Source organism: Equus caballus, chromosome 7 (assembly GCF_041296265.1).
Source record: "Equus caballus isolate H_3958 breed thoroughbred chromosome 7, TB-T2T, whole genome shotgun sequence".
Lineage (NCBI taxonomy): Eukaryota > Metazoa > Chordata > Mammalia > Perissodactyla > Equidae > Equus > Equus caballus.
Window position 1 is genome coordinate 26,733,666 of NC_091690.1, and position 22,658 is coordinate 26,756,323.

The 22,658-nt window shown below is 43.4% G+C and overlaps 3 protein-coding genes across 5 annotated transcripts in view; 2 read left to right on the top strand and 1 right to left on the bottom strand.

Annotated features, from left to right (window-relative positions):
- Positions 1 to 750: 750 nt before the first annotated feature.
- On the bottom strand, positions 751 to 7,629 carry CD3D (CD3 delta subunit of T-cell receptor complex). The gene is made up of 5 exons (XM_001502831.5): positions 5,912 to 7,629; positions 4,113 to 4,313; positions 3,514 to 3,645; positions 3,165 to 3,208; positions 751 to 2,945 (listed from the first exon to the last, which is right to left on the bottom strand). Exons 1-5 carry the CDS (start codon positions 5,964 to 5,966, stop codon positions 2,880 to 2,882), a joined length of 498 nt encoding a protein of 165 aa, XP_001502881.1. The 5' UTR covers positions 5,967 to 7,629; the 3' UTR covers positions 751 to 2,879.
- CD3G (CD3 gamma subunit of T-cell receptor complex) lies at positions 7,572 to 16,670 on the top strand. 3 transcript variants are annotated; one of them, XM_005611614.4, is made up of 7 exons: positions 7,572 to 7,839; positions 11,433 to 11,456; positions 11,946 to 12,161; positions 12,739 to 12,870; positions 13,774 to 13,817; positions 14,236 to 14,319; positions 14,903 to 16,670. In XM_005611614.4, the coding sequence occupies exons 1-6, from the start codon at positions 7,770 to 7,772 to the stop codon at positions 14,299 to 14,301; spliced, it is 552 nt and encodes a 183-aa protein (XP_005611671.1). In that variant the 5' UTR covers positions 7,572 to 7,769; the 3' UTR covers positions 14,302 to 14,319; positions 14,903 to 16,670. The 3 variants fall into 3 exon arrangements, 2 of the variants coding, with proteins under 2 accessions (XP_005611671.1, XP_001502888.2); XM_001502838.6 differs by having other exon boundaries at positions 7,620 to 7,839; positions 14,908 to 16,670; XR_011440787.1 differs by having other exon boundaries at positions 7,675 to 7,839; positions 14,236 to 14,429; positions 14,908 to 15,084.
- Positions 16,671 to 19,216: 2,546 nt separating this feature from the next.
- The window catches only part of UBE4A (ubiquitination factor E4A), a 32,903-nt gene continuing 29,461 nt past the window's right edge, over positions 19,217 to 22,658 (top strand). Inside the window, exon 1 of the mRNA XM_001502841.7 lies at positions 19,217 to 19,367. The gene's annotated coding sequence lies outside the window, so the exon portion shown is untranslated. The remainder of the gene's footprint in view (positions 19,368 to 22,658) is intronic.

Genomic DNA, 22,658 nt, shown 5'->3' on the forward strand with positions numbered 1-22,658 from the left:
GCTTGACAATAATCAATAGCTATTTTTGCTAAAAATTCTCAGCAAACTAAGAAAAAGAAGGGAATGTCCTTAACCTGTTAAAGGGGCACCTAAGAAAAACCTACAACCAACATCATACTTAATGATGAAAGACAATGCCTTTCCCGTAAGATCACAAACAAGGCAAGAATGTCCTCTCTCCACTTCTATTCAACGTTGTACTAGAGGTTCTAGCCAGTGCAATAAGCCAAGAAACAGAGGTAAAACACATCCAGATTGGGAATGGAAAAGTTAAACTGTCTTTATTCACAACCAACATTATCATCTACGTAGGATGTCTAACAGGATGTACCAAAAAAAGCTACCAGCATTAATAAGTGAGTTTAGGAAGTTTTCAGGGTACAAGATCAATGTACTAAAGTAACTGTATTTCTATATATTATCAATGAACAATTGGAAATTGAAATTTTAAAAATACCATATACAATAGCATCAAAAAATATGAAATATTTAGGGCTAAATCTGACAGAAGATGTGTTCATGGATTGGAACACTCAATATCAGTAAGTTGTCTGTTCTCCCCAAGTTGATCTATAAATTTGATGCAATCCTGATCATGATTCCAGGAGACCTTTTGTAGTAATGAGAAGTCAATTCGTTTGGGAGGGCAAAGGACTGAGAATAGCCAAACTGCTTTCTTTAAAAGTTGTAACCCAGCCTTTCCAATCCTGAGTATTTATCCAATAGAAATGAAAGCATACGCTCACATGATGACTTATACACGAATGTTCGTAGCACTTTATTTGTAATAACCAAAACAGGAGACAACCCAAAAGACTGTCAACAGGTGAATGGATAAGCAGCTTGTGGTATATCCATACAATGAAATACTAATGAACAATAAAAAGGAATGAACTATTGATGGATGCAACGAGATGGGTGGATCTCAAAAGAATTATGCTTAGAGTAAGAAGCGAGACCAAAAACAGTACACATTATATTATTTCATTTATATAAAATTCTAGAAAAATTAAAACTAATCTATAATGACAGAAAGCAGGTCAGTGGTTGCCTGGAAGGTGTGGAGATGAGGAGAGGAAGGAGGCGGGGATTCTGTGCAAAGGGGCAGAAGGAAACTGGTCAGGGTGTTGGATATGTTCATTATCTTCACTGTGGTGATGTTTCATGTGTATATGTGTGCCAAAACTTATCAAATATTACACTGTAAATATATGCGGTTTATTCATGTCAGTTTACATCAGTAAAGGTGTTTTTTAAAAGTACAAAAAAGGGAGCCGAATGGCTCAGGTGGAGGGCAATGTTTCTCAACCTTGGCTTCACTTGAGACTCACCTCAGGCCGTTTTAAAAGTCCTGATGCCCCAGCCCAATATACTGCAATCAGATTCTAGGAGTGGCACCCAGGCATCAGTATTTTAAAACTCCCCAGGAGATTCCAACGCGCAGCCAATGTTGAGAACTGGCGAGAGGTATAGGGAGACGTAAGAGCATATGAGGAATGCCAGGTGAAAGGAAGTGTGCAGGGTGTGGGAAGGATCCAAGTGTTGGTGCAATACAACCACGGAAGGGTTGCCCAAAGTGGAGTGATCCAATGTGAAAACAGGACCTAGGGTTAGGAGGACTACAGTAGTAGTAAGGACATAAAGAGTAGGAATAAATCATATCCATGAATGAAACGTGTAGACTGGAAGTTCATCCTGTCTCTAATAAAAGTAGTCTGTGTCTATCTCAAGGAGATAGTGGGCAGAATCATCCAGATCTGCGGTTATGTGGTTGTTAATCCTTTTCTCCTTTGGGAAGCCTGGTCTAGGAAACTCCCACTCTCATTAAACTGTCCTGAGGTTCATTAAATTACTCTTACTCAGAGAACAAACTCTTATCCCACCTATGGTAGACAGGAACAGGCATGAAGGACTCAATAGTCTAAGTGGCCTCAGTTCTTCCTCTAAACCAGAGACTCTGAATTGGGGCTGCTTCAGAATCACCTGGGGACTGCATGCCTAGAGTGGGGCCCAAGTGTCTATATTTTTAACAAATCTCTCAGGCTCCCAAAGTTTTAGAATCATCACTAACCCACTAGCTGAAGATAAGCTCTATTAAAAATATCCCAAGCCCCCACCCAGTCTCAAATTCCGGCTTCCCAAGAGAGTGGAGAGGGATAATGTGTTTTAACTGATATAGGGTTCCTGATAGCAGTTTATCATGCAGAAGTCAGGGCCAGGTCTTGGAAGGTTCTGGGGAAAGAAAGACAAATGATGCCTTCTATACAGGAGAAAAGAGTACTGAAGGGGCCTGGGCTGAGACCTCTTCACAGCTAGTGGCTACCACTCCACAGGGGTCATAAATCCAGGGCCAGTCCCTTAGCAGAAGGGGGACTTTGTGGTCACCACACTCTCTGAGTCTTGATAAGAAGTAATCCCCAGAATCCTTGATGTTTCTGCCATCTCTGCTTATGATGTCACGGAAACTTCTGTGTGGCTGGGTCTATAAACACCAGCCCGCCCTCAGCTGTGATAAGGAAGCCAAAGCCTTGGAAGGGTTGTGATAGTGGACTGGAAGCAACAAGTAGCCGAGGGAGTGTGGTGGGGCAGACCCTGCACCAAAGGAGCCCACCAGGCCAGAAACACCAGTGGGACAGGATGTGTTGGGAGACTGCCCATCACACTGTCCACATGGGGCAGAGGAAGGGAAGTGCAGAAGGAGGGACACAGGTGGGCAGGGAGGGCAAAGGCCCAGCCAAGTCAGGATATCTCCCGTGCCTTGCCCAGGAGCCTTGAAAAGTCCAGGTACCTGCTGAGTGAAAGAAGACATCTTTATTGCCTGAGCAAGGAGAGAAGGGACAGTCAATAACCGATACTCCTATAAGCCACCAGTCTCGAGTTCACTTCTTCCGAGGCCAGTTTTCACCAAGACGACTGTACTGAGCATCACTCCGATCTCGAAGGGGCTAAGAGATGAGAAGGAGGAACAGTGAGGCAAGGTCAGGACGCTCCTGGGGAGGACCCCAGCAGGCCCCAGAGATGAGTGCTCATGCCTGACCTTTCCAGACCCCCAGTAATGAATTCCCCACTAGGACCCTTCATACATACACATAACACCTAGTGTCAGCCTCTCCATCCCCTCTCACTCCTCCTCCCATTCTTGTCTCTTTTCCCTCCTGGCTCACCTGATAGAGCTGGTCATTCCTCAACAGAGCTTGAGCATCAGCAGCTAGAAGAACCAGGGAAAGAGAATCATCAAGGGCCTGGGAGGATGGGACAGTGGGATCCCATGAAGACTGCAGCAGGACTGCAGCTGGTTGCACCCTCAGAAGTAAGCATGAGCAATATGGGCACCCAAGTGCTTTCAATAACCACTTGAAGGGTCCTTAGAAGGTTGCAAGAGTGACTCCCAGATGAGACACGGTCCACTGCCAGTCCCATTCCTTAGGAGGTGCACACTCACACCTACACCCATACCCAGAACACTTGTGTGCGTGCATGCACACACACACACACTGTGTCCCTTCCACTTACCCCTCGGGAGCCTTCCAGTCTCATGTCCAGCAAAGCAGTAGACTCCCAAAGCAAGGAGCAGAGTGGCAATGATGTCAGTGATGACAATGCCAGCCAGGGTGGCTGAGTCCAGCTCCACACAGTTTTGGCACACTGTGAGGGAATGGAGGCAAGAGGAGAGATGGAGAGCCCTCAAGATCAGGGAACCCTCTCTGCCCCCAGGGCACCCCAGGATCTCTCATGCCAAGACCCAAACTTCAGTAAGATCAGGAAAAAGTCCTGCTGATGGTCTTGTTACATCCACCTCTACCCTTCATTCTGAGGAATCTCTGAGGAGAGCCAAGAAGTAGTCTCAGCTTTATAGGAACTTATATAAGGCAGTAGGCCAAACTACTCTCCCAAGAAAGCCCCTACTGCTTGGATCAAAAGGTCCTTCATGTTCTTTCTCTGTTAGTTAAGCTCTCTCCCACTCTAAGGGCTCCAAAATCTGGCTCATATCATCACAAGAGTGACCCCATTATAAGAGAACAGATTGGTCCACCACAGCCCCCTCCAGCTAGAAAGTTCTCACATCCAGAGACCCCATCCATTCCAACTCAAAGGGTTCAGGGGGCACATACTTCGATAATATACTTGCAGAGAGGAGTTTTCCTTGGCATCACCGCACATATATGTTCCCCGTGGGTCCAGGATGCGTTTTCCCAAGTCCAGCCCTCCTTTGTATGGTGTTCCCATCGTTCCCTCTACCTGCATGATGCTGCTATTGCACTTCAAAATCAGTCTCTCCTCAATTTCGTCCATGTCTATCTTGAAAAGGCTCACTAAGGAAAAAAAAATGCTACAATTGGAGCCAGCTCTGTGGTCTGCACTAGACCCCTTGTTCTGCTGAGGTTCATACTTAAGAAAGATCACTCCAAGTCTAGGATAGTTGATGGTTTCTAGTGAGAAAGAAGTCATAAGAGAAAGGCTTCAGAAGGTTCCCAAGAACTGCAGGGCCCGGGAAGTACACAAGGACGCAGTCCAAGCAGAGAACAGGCCCTGATGGACACAGAGCAAAAGAGGAAACCATGGAGCTGGGTTGATCCAAGAACCTTCCCAGAAATGAGTTCAGACCACAGATTAAAAGTACGAGGGGAGACACCCAAGAGATACGGAAAGGCAGAAGAATGTTCCTCGGTTGGAGATGTCCACATTTTTTCTCTAAGAAAACTTCTAATTCTACTTCCCAGCCACCTACAACACTCCCACTTAACTTCCTACCCTCTTCCTTCCCCCTGTGTCCCTCCCCAACAACTACCAAGGGAATGAGACTCTCACTATTAAAGCCTTTCCCAGGGCCAATGATGGTTGGGGGTAGGGGAGAAACTGGTACGAATTAGCAGCCCGGTGGTCCAGAAGGGGACTCAGGGCAATTCCTATGTAAAAATTTTTAGTTGTGCTACCTTTACTAGGGGGAGGGGGACAGAAAAAAATTTTTTATTGAATCCATTCTTGGGGCTCCACACAAGTCAAGTCTTGTGGGGAGTTTAAGGGCTAGAGGTATGCACAGAATCTTTCTAAATCCACTGAATAGCTTCAACTGAGAGCATCTCCACAGCCCACGGAGGCACTGTAGTCTGTAACTCCAATCCCGGGGAAAAGTGGAATCCACAGTCTCCCTGAGCTTCATACTCAGTTACCAATCTGGATACAAGAACATCCTCTAGAAAACCCCCAAAAGAGCTGTTTCTCGTGCCTCTGAAGCAGGTCAGGAGGATAGGTGTGTATACTCATGGAGACACATGTACATCAGATATTATACATCCTACAGTCATGCCTTCCTTGGGGATCTATTTCCAATGGAAATCTTGGATGTTACAAAGCAGCTGACTGCTAGGGTAACCATTCATCCCAGCTTGCCTTGGATTGAGGGGGTTCCTGGGACAATCAGTTTTAAAACAGGCAAACCAAGATGAGGTCATCCTGCTTCCCACAATCTGCCCTCCCTCCTGCTCAACCTAATGTTAACTTTTCTCTTAAAGCATTCCCGAGTGCTGGGGCATGGCTCCATGTGGTGACGTCATGATGGCCAAATGACTAAGAGTCCTGGATCCCAGAGGCTGTCTTCCCCAGAAGGAACAACGCTCCCATTACCAGCCCTAGGCTCGGGCACGCACATACCGCCATGTTGCCTACAGACCTCTGGCCTAAGTCCTACAGAGAGACATTCAAAACCAAGGTGCACCCCTAGCTGGAGTCAAAGCCAAGAGCCTGTTTCCCAGACCCTGTGCTACATCTCAACTCTGCCCTCCTTGACAACCCTGCCTGGTGAATCGAAACTAGCATTGAGAAGGACTTTCAAGTGGACCTCACTCCAGGTGGTAATGTCCCTCTCAGGTCCCTTCTCCAACATGCCCCCACCCACCTGGAGAAGCCTTACCTTGGGAGAGAAGGGCAGCCAATATCAAACTACCCAGAAATCTGCAGTGTTCCATCTTCCAGGAGAATTCATCCAGCAGATAGACTCAGATCACAGAACTATCAGCCAGAGTGAGAGCTGTGCTCCCCCAACTGACTTACGGGTACCGGAAAAAGTAGAGAATGGGGGAGGAACAAGGAGACGCCTATTTCTCGGCTCTCTGCTGTTGATGATGGGAGACTGTCAGAATAGGGGTAGGCTGGGGGTGGGGTAGGAAGTAAACAGGTGCAAACTGCTCTTTTTCTGAGCAAGGAGCTTGCTCAGAGACAGGGAGAACAGAGAACATGCAAAAGGTTGCCTGGGCTTCTAGGAAGTAAAAGGGGATTTAAGATGTCCTTTTCTGAGTTACTGATGACAAACAAGAACTTCAGAGCTCCGGTCAACAACACAACTACATTACTCACCACCTAAAAGCCTGCATCTCTCTGGGCCAGCCCGGTGGCATAGCAGTTGGGTTCACGCGCTCCACTTCGGCAGCCCAGAGTTTGCCAGTTAGGATCCCCGGCATGGACCTATGTACCACTTATCAAGCCATGCTGTGGCAGGCATCCCACATATAAAGTAGAGGAAGATGGGCATGGATGTTAGCTCAGGGCTAATCTTTCTCAAAAAAAAAGGCATCTTTCAAAATCCTTGAGGGAAGTTGTGAGCTCCATCCCATGAGCCATACCAACTAGGTTCCTCCCATGCCTAGTCTTTCTTGGAACCCTACCCAAGATCGTCCTTGGGCAGCCTGGGACACCAGACTAAGTGGGAGGGTGAGGTTTGGAGCCTCCTAGTCAGAGATATGAATCCTGGCTGCAGTACTGCCTATCTGCTGGGCCTGGGCCAGTCACGGAATTTTTCAGAGCCTAATTCCCTCAGTATCATGATAAGCATTCAAACAAAATGTTTGCATGGTGCCTGACACATCATATGTGCTCAATAGGAGACAGTTACGATAACAATATCATTGACTCTCAGGCAGAATTGAGCCTCTCCAGGAGACAAATGGACTTTTTCTCCTGTGGTCTGTGGAGATCCGAAACGCTCTACACCGCTGCAGTTGGACTGTAATTTACCTGAGGGCAGAGATCATGTAAGTCTTGCTCCCTTCTGCATCTCCAACACCTGACTTGTGCCTGGCACATAACGAGAGCTCTGGACATTTTTGTTGACTCACTGACTGACTGGCTGAGGGAGACAGGGGCCTGAGATCCTGGTAACTCAGCTCAGTCCCTGGTCCCTGGAAATGTATGGCCTATCTTGTTGGAATTGGCCTACTTATTCCCTTCCAGGCAGGCACTTCTTTGATCTCATCTCAAAAGAGCAGTGAAAAATTCCTGAATGATGGTTTAGACTGAGGGGACTTTCTATTCAAAGCTCCAGCCCTGAGCATAAGAGAGTTCCTGCCTAAATTCACTAGTTCTAGCAAAAACAACTAGCAACAAGCAACAACTGGCTGAGATCCTAGCAACAAGTGGTGGCAGAGACATTTATCTCCTCATGAAGAAAGGGGCCCAGGCCATCTCCTACCCAGCACCCAAGGTGGTTTTCTGCAAGCTGAGTCTCTGACATGGGAATCCAGCACTCTCTCCCTCTCCCTTCCTGCCACCACACACCCTCCACTCCTTAACGGAAAAGCAAAAGACAGCTGCACCTGCAGCCCTGCTCCTCCCCCTACCCCCACCCCACTGCCTGCACTTGAAGCAGAGGGTGGAGGCTCTAGGTTCTTGCCCTCTCGCTGGGGCCCCAGCCAGAAGGATACTGGGCGGAGCCAGGCTAGCTGCTGTGAAGGGTGGCTGACTGCTAGGGGCTGCTCAGTCTGTCCTGCCGGGGAATGACAGAGACCAACATGGAGCAGGGGAAGCATCTGGCTGGCCTCATCCTGGCTATCACTCTTCTTCAAGGTAAGGGCCCATTAGGGGAGCTGGTAGCCTGGAAAAGGAGTCAAAGGAAGAAGCCATCATTAGGAGGACAAGAATATTGGGATCCCTAACCTCAAGCCTACCTCAGCTGTCACCCTAGGGTTCAGAGAAGGAAGGGCAAAAATGAAGCCTTTTACTATTCTCCACTAGAGAGAAGCAGTGTTCCATGACAGAGATGGGGCCCTGGTCTCTTAAGAAACCAAAACAGAGGACTTCACTGGCTAGAGAGAGAACCCGGATGCCGCCATCTTAGGTTCGAATGTAGCCCAAAGGGGCCCAGGCCAGGAACTTGAAAAGAAAAGGTATATGTTCCTTAACTCAGAGCTTGGGTTAGGAGTAGACCTATGAAACATTCACTCACTCACTTGGTCATTTGGTCAACAAATATGGGTGAGATTCTATTAGGCGACAGGCTAGGAGGATATAAAGATGAATAAAACCTTCTTCCCTAAGGAGCTTATAGTCTAATTGGAGAGATAAATTTCAATGTTGCCTGATTGAGTGCAATATATGGTGCCTGGACAAATATTCAGTTGGAAATATACAACAGAAAGTGGATGAACTGGGCCGATGCCTTGAGTCTGGACTGGAGATGATTTTCCACACATTGGGGCAAGGTAAAACCATGCAAGTTGTTGAAATCACACAACTATTTTGTGAGACATGAGGCGGAGGGGGCTGAGGATGGAATTGTGAGGACACCAGCCTTTAAGGGGCAGTTAGAGAAAAAACATCTCAAGAAAGAGATAAGGGGATGGTCAAGGAGCTGGAGTAATCAGATGAATGCAATACCATGGAAACCAAGGGACTAGAGAGCTTCCAGAAGGAGAGTCACCAAGAGTATGAAATATTAGAGAGGTCCATTGATACAAGAATATAGTTAAAAGTTTAAGTCTGTGGAATTCGGCAAAATAAAGGTCACGGATGATATAGAACAGTTTCAGTGAAGTAGTGTGAATGGGAGCCAAGTGGAAATGAGTAGAAGGTGAAGGGCAGGTGATAAGGAGCAGCAAGGGTAGACTATTCATCAAAGAAGTTTGGACAAGAAGGGAGGAGAGTTCGAGTGGTAGGTAGAGGGGGAAATAGAGTCTAAGAAGAAATTTTTTTGAGTATGAGAAAAGCTTGAGCACATTTCTAGACTAAAGGAGAAGATAGTGAGTAGAACAAGGTTCTGGAGTTGATGTTGAAAGGATGGAGTCAAAAATGGGGTCAAGGACATAGAGGGGAAGGCAATTTTACCCTGTGGGACTAGAAGAAAGGAAGCGCAGATGGCTTTGGCCATAGACAGGCTTGTAGATGGAAAGGAAGCTGAAGAAGGGGCCATAACAGCATACATGTTCTCAACTAACTAAGTGGGAGACTATGCCACCTGCTGAAACTGAGCTGAGTGAAGATTGAGTGGGGAGCTTGAAGAGGACAGTGAGAGTTTAGAATTATTTCTGAGGGGAATGGAGAAGAGCCAGCTAAAGACAACACTGTGGGGGCAGTGCTGAAAGCCTTCGTGAGGCAGATAGACAGATCAGAAAGAGCACTGGGCTGAGCAATAGAATCCTGAGCTCCGGGTCCAGCTCAGCCATCAATGAGCAGTGTGAACTTGGACAATGCCTCCTTCTTCTGGTCTCAGTTCCTTCACCAGTCAACCTAGGAAATTGGGCTACACAACCTTTCAAGTCCTGAAAGGAAATAGGACTCACATAAGCAAAATTAAAAGATGTTGGCAATTAGTTGGACCCTCTCTCCTATGGAATCTGAGTTAGAATGAAGGGCCTCTTTGTCCCTCCCATGGTGACCAGCTGGTCAGGGAGAGGAGCTAGTGAGAAATCTGCTTTACTGTTCTTCTTGCTTTTTTAAAAAAAATTCACTTATTTATTCATTCATGCATTCATTCAACAAATATTAGCTCCTACCATGTTCCAAGCACTGTGCTGGGTAATATTCATAAACAGTTCTGTCCTGCATGAAGTTCTAAGACAGTTGACTCCATCCAACTCATTCCATCGTACTTTGATGCCCACAGAGACGCCTCATCTCTCCCCATCACACACTCTACCTCTAGCCACACTACCTCTCTTGGCCTTTTCCAAGTCTGTATCTTTGTTCAGGTATTCTTTCTCCCCAGAATGCCTTTCTTTGTCTAGTGAATTCCTACTTAATCTTCAAGGCCCCGGTAAAAGTCACCTTCTCTGTTAAGCTTTCCCTGTCCCTCACCCTTGGGAAAAATCAAATAGCTTCTATTCCCTTTCATATATATTCACATAAGTACCAAATGGTAATTTATAACATCTATTACATTAATTACATATGTGTTTGTTTTTTCCACTTCATTGTAAACTCTTTGGAAGCAGCAACTAGTTCTTGTATCACCACCCTTTTCTTTCACACTGCTTAGTCATGTCAGGTACATAATAGCGCTCAGAAAATGTTTGGATTAAACCTAATTGTATGGAATTCTGGTGCTAGTTCTCTGTAGTATGTCTACCATGCAACTCTACTACTTTGAGTTTTGAGACATATTGGAGGGCTATTGAATAGCTAACTCCCCTGGGACATCGACAGTTTCTACAAGAAATAGATCATCAAGGCTGAAGATTTTAGAAGTTAACTCAGCTCTGAAAGGCTTTAGCTAGTGCACACCCACTCTTTGTTAGGGCTAATCCGCTAAAGGAACAGAGCATTCCAAACTGTACAGGCAATATCCTTACATATACCACAACATAATTCTGATGCTGACCCTCCAGAGTTAGCATCAGACCCACAGGTTAAGGACACAGCCCCCAACAAGACTGCCCTCATTTGAAATATCAGGCACAAGTTCAGGGGTCCCCAGATCACCCACACTTCTGATGAACTGGCACAAATCTGGAGGGTTCCCACAACCTCCGCCTCAGGTTTGATCATTTCCTGGAACAACTCACAGAACTTAGGAAAGCGCTATACTTACTATTACATTTTTATTATAAAAAATAAAATCAGGACTAGACAAGTGATGAGATACTCATAGGGTGAGGTCTGCGAGAGTGTTGAACACAGGGCTTCCATGCCCTCTCCCTGTGGAATCAGAACACATCGCCCTCCTGGCACTTTGATGTGTTCACCAACCAGGAAGCTCCACTGAGCTTTTATTGGGGTTTCATTACATAGGCATGATTGACTGAATCCTTGGCCAGGTGACTGAACTCAGTGTCCAGCCCCCCTCCCTTCTCAGTCCCAATTCTCTAATCATATGGTTGGTCTTGACCAGCCTCATCTTGAGTCAACTCCATTGCATAAACTCTGGTGTGGTTCAAGGGCCCACCAAGAAAAACGAAAATACTCCTATCATTCATGAAATTCCAAGGGTTAAACCCCCTCCCTGGAACCCAGGACAAAGATCAGACAAAGTCTTTATTATACGACACCCTGAATTGAATTTGGTTGATTTAGGCTACAATCCAGGGAGTAGGTATAAATACTGTCATTCGTGTGAATTAGAATCTTTCTCCATCTTGGCCTCAAACCACTAAGGAAATGATACCTCAGGGCATCCGAATAACTCCATGCCCAGCTGATCTTCTGTCTCTCTTCTGTCTCTCCAGGTACCATGGTCCAGTCGCAACAAGGTAGGAGAAATAACTCCTTACTATCTTCAGACTCTAAGGAAATTCATGGATATATGGCTTCCTACAACAGTAGTCCGATAGCAGCGAGTGAACGGCTTAGAAGGGATGGGAAGATGATACACAGCTAACCTCTCCATTGTCAACCAAATCAGTGGCCAGTCATGACCTTTCTGGGCAGCTTTCCTGTAGCTGAGCAATTAATTGTCTGGTTCTTGGAGGAGAAACAGGACCCTAGCAGCTAGGCACTACTTGAAGTGAAACCTATGAACCAACAGCATTGGCATCACCTGGGAGCATGTTAGAAGTGTAGAATTTCAGCCCCTATGAGAACTACTGAGCAGAACCTGAAATTCAAAATAGATCCTCATGTGATTCGTATGCACATTAGTGTCTGAGAAGCACTGCTGTGATGGTCTTCTCCTGATACCCTGGGGCAGGGAGAATTTCAGAGGCAAGATCCTTAACAGACCATGGTTTTTCCCTTTTCAGAACAACATTTGATGAAAGTGGATGACAATCAAGAAGATGGTTCAGTACTTCTGATTTGTGGCTCAAAAAATGAAGAAGTCACATGGTTTAAAGATGGGGTGAACATAAGTGGAAGAGAAACTACACGGAATCTGGGAAATCGTATGACGGACCCTCAAGGGATGTACATGTGTCAAGGAAGAGTGCGAAATTCAAGTCTCCAAGTGCATTATAGAAGTATGTAATCCTCTTTGGTTTGCTTGTTGTGAAATTAAGCAGAACTTGCTGTTCTGGAGAGCTTCCTGTCCAGGGTGAGTGTGGAAATAGATGCTAAACAGGGATATAAGAGCCAATTCTTCCTCTTTGTGAATTTAACAAGATGGTTCCCTCAGCTTCTTGAAAAAGCATAGCTAGTCCCGTTAAGCCTGCTTTACAATTGGGTGGGCCCCATGGATTAAAGAAGTCAGCAATTTATATAAACTGAGTTGAGGTAGGTAGCAGCAACAGGGGAGATTCCAAGGTGAGCAGCAGTAAAGTAGAAGGCAGTTGAGCACAGAGAAAGGAGTCTGATCTCCCTTCTATTTCATGTAGTTCCTGGTGGTAAGATTACGTGGGGTTCCACAGGATTCCTGGGGGCGAGAAGCTTTGAGTTCTTAGTCCAAGGATCTTCCAAGGCAATTCCCTTGCCAACCACCCAAAGAGAGAGCAGGCTGCTACCTTAGACAGAGGCATTATCACTGGTAGGCTGGAGAAAAAGATCCATAAGAACAGCTTTCACACCCTAAAGGAGGCTTGTCCCTTCTTTTTCCCACAGTGTGTCAGAACTGCATTGAGCTGAATGCAGCCACTGTGTTGGGCTTTATCTTCGCTGAAATCATTAGCTTTTTCTTCCTGGCTGTTGGGGTCTACTTCATTGCTGGACAAGATGGAGTTCGCCAGTCAAGAGGTAAAAGAATGTTCTTAGGGTCCAGCCCAGTGGCGCAGCGGTTCAGTGCGCACGTTCCGCTTCAGCAGCCCAGGGTTCCCCAGTTTGGATCCTGGGTGTGGACATGGCACCACTTGGCACACCATGCTGTGGTAGGCGTCCCACATATAAAGTAGAGGAAGATGGGCACAGGATGTTAGCTCAGGGCCAGTCTTCCTCAGCAAAAAGAGGACGATTGGCAGCAGTTACCTCAGGGCTAATCTTCCTCAAAAAAAAAAAAAAGTTTTTAGATGAGAGATGAGACCGCCTAAGACCCTCAGCTTCCTTCCCACCAAAATAGACCCAATAGACAAGACTGAGTTGACCCAAGTTGCTAATGTTCATGGTTGGACGAGGCTCTGTCTCTCTAGGCAGGAAAAAAGGTCACCTTGTGTTTTCACAGGATATTTACCTGTCTCAAGATCCAACTCCTTCTGATTTGTCCACTGTAGTTTTAAAAGCTCTTTATGAAAGTAAAACCTACATAAGGAAAAGTGAATCACAAGCACACAGCTCAAAAAAATTTAACAAAGCCAAAACACCCATGAACCCAGAACCCAGTTTAAGAAAGGAAATATTACCCACACCTTAGAAATCTCCCTTGTGGTCACTTCCAGCCTCTACCTATTCCCAAAAGTGAGGACTATCCTGACTTGTAACAATGTTGATTAATCTTGCCTGGTTTTTTCCTTATGTAAATAGATTCATACATTAAGTACTCATGCGTGGCTTTTTTTACTCAACAATATGCTTGCAAGATCTATCCATAGTGTCATAGTGTAGATGTTTTCCACTAATTCTTATTGCTATTTAGTACTCCATTGTGTGAATATAACCCAATTTATTATCCATTCTACCTTGGATATGTGTTTATTTTTTGTGCAGCTTCAGACAAGCAGACTCTGTTGTCCAATGACCAGCTCTACCAGGTAAGGGAATGAGGAATGAAAGAGACATTGCTACCATCAGTGGTGGTAAAATTTGGGGAATTGCCGGGGGGTGGGGGGAGTTATCTCAAAGATACTATACAGATAAGAAACTGCTTAACTAGGGAATACCAGATGATAGGATAGTTATCCTTTTGGGTACAATGGACAAAATAAAGAGAAGGGTTGAGAGAGGTTGAGGTCAGGATCTAGTGAGAAAAAGTTGAAGGACACACTGAGAGGGACACACAAAGAAACTATACACAGAACGTCCATCTCTTTGTCCTTTTTCTGCCCCCAAGACTATGAAGCACCCACTCCAAAGCCTTGCACATAGAAGGCACTCAATAAATATGCATCAAATTAATTCATACATAGAGGATGGGCGAAAATGAGCTTATGACTGTGCTGTCCTTTTTAGCCCCTGAAGGATCGGGAAGATGACCATTACAGCCACCTCCAAGGAAACCAGCAGAGGAAGAAGTGAGCTCAAGACTCAGAGCAGGTGTGTCCCTCTACAGCAATTCTAAGAAAGCACCTTCGCGTTACCTGCCCTCCCAACTGCTGCCGAGTCTATCTCCTTTCCTCAAGCAGCTATAAGGATCAGACTAAGAGGTGGGATTGATTGTGAAGGCCAGTTTCTAAAAGCACTGAAGCCAGGGCTGATTTTCTTGGTGTAAGAAAATATGAAGGCTGTGTGCATCTGGAAAGCCTCTCAGAACAGGGCCTCAAGTAATACAGATGCTGAATATTAATCCTAATCTATATCAGGGTTCCTCAACATCCATATTATTAACATTTTGGCCTAGATAATTCTCTGTGGTGGGGGAACTGTCCTGCGTTGGAGGGTTTTAGCAGCACCCCTGGTCTCTGCACCAGATGCCAGTAGTACTTCCCACTTTTGACTACCAAAAATATCCCCAAATATTGCAAGTGTCCCCTCAGGGGCAAAATTGCCCTTAATTAAGAACCACTGACCTACATTAACCTTTCAATCAACCAATCAATCAATCAGAAGTTTCAATCAGGAAAATGGAGTACAAGCATTATTTGGTTTTCTGAACCAATTGCAATTTTTCTTTTTTCAGTCCAGGTGTTCTCCCTTCTGTCCAGTTCTCAGAAACAAAGCAGTACGTTTTGGAGTGCTCCGAGCCGAGAGACTTTCAGCCCTAAATCTAGACTCAAGGTCCCCAGAGGTGACAAATGGAGAAGAAAGTCCATCAGACCAAATTTGGGCTTTTCTCAAAATAAAATAAAAATAATGTAAAAACATGTGTGGTGTTTCAGGAGCGCCACCTATTGGGAGGTAATTTTTCTGTAAAAGAAAAAAGAAAAGGTCAAATAACCCCCTCTATTTGAATATAACTTTTTGTCTTAATTTTTATTTAGTTTTCGTGTAGGTCATAATTCACATGGTTCAAATATGCAGTGACAGGTCTCCTTCCAACTCCATTACCAGCCACCCATTTGCCCTCTCCAGGGGCAAGCAGCAGACAAGTTTCCCACACACCCTTATAAGAGAATAAGGTATTCTGTATCCGAGGTATTCTAGGCAAACATAAGCAAATTCTTGAGAACACATTGTTTTCTCTTCCCCTATTTTTCACACAAATGGTATCATACTATACATCTTTCACTTTTCACCTAATAAAACCTGAAGATTATTTCATACCAGTATATAAAAGAGCTCCTTTTTTCTTTTTTAATGCAGCAACATTGTACAGATACTCTATAATTAATTTAATAGTCCTCTATTGATGGACATTTACGTTTGTTCCAATATTTTGCTCTGACAATGCTTCAATGACTAACATTGTACGTATAAATGTCATTTTTTAAAATAATTGTATTGAGGTATAATTTCAATGCTATAAAATTCACTCTTTTTAAGTAATTTCACCTGTCCTCAGTAGTATTTAGTAAATTTACCAAGTTGTACTGCTATCACCATAATCCAGTTTTAGAACATTTCCATCACTGTCTTAATATCCCTTGAGCTGTTTCCAGTCCCTCCCTGTTCCCACCCGCAGCCCCAGGCAACCAATAATCTCTTTTCTGTCTCTTTAGATTTGCCTTTTCTGGATATTTTATATAAATGGAATCATACAATATCTGCTCTGGACAGCTCATGCAAATCTTTGCGTGGACATATGTTTTCACACCTCTTGGGTTGATACCTAGGAGTGAAAATTGCTGGGTTGTATGGTAAATTTATATTTAACTTTTCAAGAAACTGCCAAACTTTTCCAAACTGGTCGTTCCATTTTACATTCCCACTAGCAATGGATGAGGCTTCCAGTTTCTCCACATCCTTCCCAATATTTGCAACTATCTTTTTTAGTATAGCCATTCTAGTGAAGATAAAATGGTATCTTATTGTGCCTTTAATTTGCATTTCCCTAATGACTAATGATATTGAACATCTCATGTGCTTATTAGTCATTCTTATATCTTTAGCGAAATGTCTATTTAAATCTTTCTTTTTTTAATTGGGTTGTTTGTCTTCTTACTATTGAATTGTAACAGTTCCTACATATTTTGAGTATCAGTCCTTTATCAGATACATGATTTGCAAATATATCGGCCAGTCTATGGCTTTTCATTTTCTTAATGGTCTTCTGAAGTGCGAAAATCTTTAATTTTGATGAAATCCATTTTATCCTTTTTTTTTTCTTTTATGGATTATGCTTTTGGTGTCATGTCCAAGAAATCTTTGCCAAACCCAAGGGCACAAAGATTTCTCCTCTATCTCCTTTTTATAGTTTTCATAGTTTTAGTTCTAACAATAAATGTCATTTGAACATGAAGTCTATTTGTAACAAATACAAATAAATGGAATTGTAGGGCCATAATGTATTTGCTCTTGTAATTTTATTAAAAATTGCCAAAGTGCACTTCATACAGGTTGGAACAATATATGCTCCCAATAACAATAAATGAGAGTGTCTCTTATTTCATACTCATTCCAACAGGGGATTATTAAACTTTTTTAACTTGCCGATCTGATAAGTTAAAAATGGTGTCTCAGTGTCATTTTAATTTGCATTTTTCTTATTAAAAATGGGAGTGAGAGGGGCTGGCCCTGTGGCCCAGTGGTTAAGTTCGTGCGCTCCGCTGCAGGCGGCCCAGTGTTTCGTTGGTTCAGGTCCTGGGCACGGACGTGGCACAGCTCATCAAGCCACGCTGAGGCGGCATCCCGCATGCCACAGCTGGAGAGACCCACAACGAAGAATATACAACTATGTGCCGGGGGCTTTGGGGAGAAAAAGGAAAACAATAAAATCTTTAAAAAAAAAAAAATGGGAGTGAGACACTTCTGTTTTTCCTTCTCATGAAATATAGGCTCACATCCTTTTATCTTTTTCTTATTGACTTGGAACAGCCCTTTACAAATTTGGGAAACTAGATCTTTTGTTTGTGATATTAGTTGCAAATATTTTTCCAAAGTTGTTATTTGTTTTTTCACTTTACTTGTAGTTGGTTTTCTATGCACAATTTACAAATATTTGCATATAGCAGAATCCACGGTCTTTTATGATTTCCAGGTTGTTTCATATTAAGAAAGATCTTCCCCCATTTTAAAACTATTCCTTTTAAAAAGGTCTCTCATGAATTCCTCCAGCATTTTTATGGTTTCATTTTACATATTTAAATCTTTGATCCATCTTGAATTAATTTTAGTGTAAAGGCCTAACATATTGACTAACTTTTAAGCCACAGAGCTACCCAGTTATTCCAGAACTATTTATTGAATGATCCATCTGTACCCATAGATTTTAAATGTTATGTTACCACTCCACTCTCACCAGATGGTAAGCTCCAGGAAGGAAAAGACTTGTAGTTTTTCACTGCTGTAGCTTCAGGAACTAGAACAATGCTGGAACATGATATGCACTGTAAGACTGACCAGCACTGTGTGTATGTTTGTGTGTGTTAAAACATACATGACATAAAGTTGACTATTTTAACTATTTTTAACTGTACTATTCAGTGGCATTAAATACATTCATAATGTTGTACAACAATCACCATTATCCATTTCCAGAATTTTTTCATCATCCTAAACAAACTTTGTACCCATTAAGCAATAACTCTCCATTCTTCCCTCCCCCCAGCCCTGGTAACCTCTGTTTTACTTTCTGTCTCTATGAATTTGCCTATTCTAGGTAGCACAAATAAGTGGAATGATAGAATATTTGTCCCTTTGTGTCCAGCTTGTTTCACTTACATAATGTTTTCAAGGTTCATCCATGTTGTAGCATGTATCAGAATTTCCTGCCTCTTTAAGGCTAAATAAAAGTTGATTGTATGCATATATCATATTTTGTTTACCCATTCATCTGTCTATGGACATTTTGGGTTGTTTCCACCTTTTGGCTATTGTGAATGTTGTTATGAACATTGGCATACAAGTATCTGTTTGAGGCCCTGCATTCAGTTCTTTTGGGTATGTACCCAAAGTAGAATTGCTGCATCATATGGTGATTCTATTTAATTTTTGGAGGAACCACCAAACTGTTTTCCCAAAGTGCTGCACTATTTTACATTCCCAGCAGCAATGCACAGGGCTTCCTTTATCTCCACATCCCCCGCCTCAATACTTATTCTCTGTTTTTTTTATAACAGCCTTCCAAATGGGTGGGAGGTGGTATTTCACTGTGGTTTTGACTCACATTTCCCTAATGATTAGTGATGTTGAGCATCTTTTCATGTGTTTATGGGCTATTGGTATATCTTCTTTGGAGCAACGTCTGTTCAAGTCTGTCGCCCATTTTTGAATCACGTTGTTTGGTTTTTTGTTGTTCACTTGTAAAAGTTCTTTATTCTGGATACTAATCCTTTACCAGATATTATTTACAAATATTTTCTCTTATTCTATGAATTGCCTTTTCACTGGCACTCTTAAAAAAGCATGCTGTTTTCACTGCCTTGTGTACCTCAAAGCAACCTTGTAAGATGTATATTGTCTCCACTTCACAGATAAGAAAACTGAAATTCAAAGACAGCATATTTTAGCACACTGCCTGGCACCTAGTAAGAGCTCAAAACTTTCCGTTATTGTTCTCTCTGTTACTGCTATTGTTGCTGCTTCATAGATAATAATCTATGAAGAGCAACAGAAGCCGCTTCAAAAAGGCCTAAGACCGGCGGGAAAAATAGGAAGTAGAAGCTAAGAAAAGCTTCGAGCACTGCCAAGGACCACGAAGTAACGTCTGCGATCCACACACCAGTTTTCCAAGAAGCGCCTCTTATCTCGCTGACCTTCAAACCGCCCACCCCCGGGCCTACCCCGACCAGCCCCGAACGTGATCACCAGGCCACTTCCTGCCACTTCCGCCCCGACCCGGCTAGTTTGCGCGTGCGCCATGGGAGTGCTTGCGCGCCTGCTCCCCGCGAGAGGCGACACACCCTATTTCCGGCGCCCAGATGAGATCCCACAAGGTCTGGCGCTTGGTGATGATGTAAGCTCCGGTTGCTGTGCTGAGTCGGAAGTGGGAACATTTCGGCCTCTGAGACTCAGTCGTGTCGTCGCTGTTGGCCCTTCAGGCTCTGGTAAGAGAGGAAATAGCTTGAGGGGAGGGGATCGTTGAGTCTGCAATGGGATTTTTTCTCCTAGTCGAATGCCAGTCCAGGCCTGTGCACTCTTACCTTCTCCAAATTCCTTCTGTGCTTTCCTGACCACTGACACTCTCCTTCGTGAACTTGAACGCTGTCTGATTTGGGAACCCCTTATGGTCCCCCAGCTTCTGGCATCTCTCCCCCTCTTTGCCATTCTTCTCCTGGAAAAGGTCGTAATACTGGCCTTGCGCTATCTTTGACTTCCTTTCTCTGGAACGTGCGCGGAGTGGGTGGGTCTCCCTTTTTGCCGGGATCCCTTATGGAATCTGGAGGGATAAAATATAAAGAGTAGACAACAGATAGCCAGATTCCAAAGAAAATAAAATTAAGCACGAGTTGCAGTAATCAAACCAGTTGAATACATATGGCAAGGTGTGGACATTTCTTAAGGCAAGCGCTCGACACTCTCCTGGCACTCTGCTTCATGCTCGCTCAGCGGTTGGGTCTAGAAAACACTTCTAAAATTGAGTAACCACAGTTCAGGAGCTAATATTTGACGTCTTCTCTTTGGGATCACTTTTTTGCTCCCAGAGCAAGGATTTGTTTAGTTTCACCACCGTGGACTGTTTTGGTCCCAAGTGAGAGCTTTCCTGAGATAAAATGGGACCCAGGAAGGAATGCTGTCTGCTTTTTGACTTGAGGAGATCCTTCTAGCTTGCTGATGTGTTGGAAGGTTCTGTTGCCACATTAGAGGGGCCTGAAAGGATTATTGGGTGGAACATACAACGGTGTAAAACTTTTTTTAACTCCTTTTTTGTTTTGATGTATGTATTTATTACTCACCAGGACAGAGACGTTAAGGAATATGATTTAAGAGAGCGTGGTTTTGACAATCCCAGTTTTACAAAGTATTCCAAATATTTCTGCTTAAAAGCAATGCCAAGTCTGATGTTAAAACATTTCTGTGCTCACCTCTTTAAGAGCTGACAGTGGCCCTTAAGAGATTAGCAGTACTGTTCATAAACAAGAGATTGAATCAGGAGAGATTGAGAGAACTTTGTAGGACTGGAGATAACAGCTATATAGATGTAGACCCTTGCAGCGAGTATATCAGAATGAAACTTGTTCTTAAGGAGGACATATTTAAAAAGAATCAGATCCAAAAGCTTCTAAGGATTGGTGGTTATACCATCCCAAAGACTGACAATAGGATGGTGCTGTATCTCTGTGTGACAGTTGAAAATGGGAGATTATAAATACCCAGTGACACTGTTGAATATTAAAGCAAAATAACAAGGTTCCATTTTATCAGACTTTTCTTTTGGAGTGGGTGATGTCTAAGTACTCTTTTTACATTTGTGAGACAATGAACAAATCTAAACTTGCATCTCCACGGAGGTTCCCATCAAGTGATCAGCCCTCCCTTTCCCTGTAAAACTTTTCTGCAAGTGGTTACACGGTGTTAACCCTTTTTCTGTGAAAATAGTTTGCACACAGATTTGAAGTACGTATGAAAAAGATGAACTTAATGAGGTAGACAACAACCTTTTTGTTTTTCAAAAAGACAGCAGAGATGACCGCAAAAATTTATTTCCATTCTCTATTCTGCATGTGCTGAGGTACCAAAAAGCCACAAGTGACTGGCCCAAGAGCATGACCTTCCACGGCAACCCGAGACAAATAGTAAAGCCCTTACCTTGAAGTAGGATTATGGATGCTGCTATCAATCGTAGGAGATCAAGAGTAATTACATATAAGATTGAATCATTCAATAAATATTTATTTGGGAATTTGTAATTGTGATGCATAATGCCAGACACAGAAGAAAAAATAATCAGATATGAACCTGTACTCATATTGCTTAGAGTCTAGCAAAATAGAAGACCTGCATTGGGAATACAATGTAGAAAGTTATAAATCCTATTACTATACATAGAATGTAGTGGGAAGGCAGTTTCTTTATATAACGTGACAGTGTAGTATTGACAAAGGAGGAAATAATGGCATTTGTGATGATAAATCCTCTTTATCTGTCTTGATAGCCTTAATAGCCTGTCTTCATCATATGTTCTATCTTCCTGGCTTTCAACTTACTTCCTTTCTGCGTAGATGGTACAGGTGATGCATCTCCTTTGTACTAATCTGAACTTTTTCAGTTGTGTTTTTAAAAACCCATTCAAATTGGCTTATGCAACATAGGGGAATCTGTTGGTTTAAGACGTTCTCTTTCCATCTCTCAACTCTGTGTTCCTATACATTGGCTTAGTTTTAGGCTAGGCCTTTTCTAGATGATGGAAAGATGGCACCTCCAGGTTTATATCTTACTAGCCTAGCAACCCAAGCAGGAAATAAAGAGTTCTCTTATTCAGCCAAAGGCCTGAGGCTGGTGTTGACTCTCATAGGCTTTGCTAGGGTCTTGTGCCCACTCCTGAATCAGTCACTTTTGCCAGAGAATGCTTTAATCTATTTGGCCAGACCAGATTCATATGCCCATTTCTGGAGCTAGTGGGTGAGGTCATCTTTTGAACTCATGGACTGGGAATGGGATGGATCCCCAAAGGGAAAATGTGGAGTGTCATGTTGAAAAAAGAGGATGATGTTTTGGAGACAGAAAATAACAAGAACTCACTACGCTTTTTGCATTCCTCTGGACTTCACGGTACCTTAGGATAGAGGTAGGGTGGTGATCAGCTAACAACTCTTGGTGCCTCTACGTGAATTAGGGGTGATAATTAAGTTTATGTAGTGGTTAGAAGGGGAGAAAGTCCTCTCAAGGATTGTTGTTAATTCCAACACTAAATGTGTTCTCTTTCTTTTTTGCATTATTAAGTCCAACTATACATAGCAAAAAAAAATACATAGAGCAGTATCTAATAGTTCACTTCTTTGAAGCAGTAAAGCCCAGCACCATGCTGGGAGGAGACTAGACTGTCTGCCTAAGTCATTACAGCTAATTAGCCATTAGCCCTTATGCAGAAAACACAACAGAGGAGCGTGAAGCAATTGGTGGAGATGCCTCAGAATTGTCAAGAAGTGTTATAGTCTCTCTTCCCCCAAAAAGTAAGGGTAACTTTTCCAACTTGCAGTAATTAGCTTTTTGTCAACGTGATTCTGTAAGGAGTCTTACTTCAGTAAATTAAAGGTAGACCAAATGTTCTTTTTTTCTCCTTCCGTTATACCCCTGTCCCCACTCCTTCCGAGGCCTCTGTCTTTGCAGCAGTTCAGCATCCTTGTAAGCAGAATGTTCATACCCTTGGTCTCTTCCTACCGTTTTCAGGGTTGTAT

Coding starts and splice junctions, on each gene's coding strand:
- CD3D (XM_001502831.5), bottom strand. CDS start 5,966: ATGGAACACTGCAGATTTCTGGGTAGTTTGATATTGGCTGCCCTTCTC. Junction 4,314..5,911: donor GGCTGCCCTTCTCTCCCAAG/GTAAGGCTTCTC, acceptor TTTTTTCCTTAG/TGAGCCTTTTCAAGATAGAC. Junction 2,946..3,164: donor GGAATGACCAGCTCTATCAG/GTGAGCCAGGAG, acceptor CTCATCTCTTAG/CCCCTTCGAGATCGGAGTGA.
- CD3G (XM_005611614.4), top strand. CDS start 7,770: ATGACAGAGACCAACATGGAGCAGGGGAAGCATCTGGCTGGCCTCATC. Junction 12,162..12,738: donor TCTCCAAGTGCATTATAGAA/GTATGTAATCCT, acceptor TTTTTCCCACAG/TGTGTCAGAACTGCATTGAG. Junction 12,871..13,773: donor TGGAGTTCGCCAGTCAAGAG/GTAAAAGAATGT, acceptor TTTTTTGTGCAG/CTTCAGACAAGCAGACTCTG.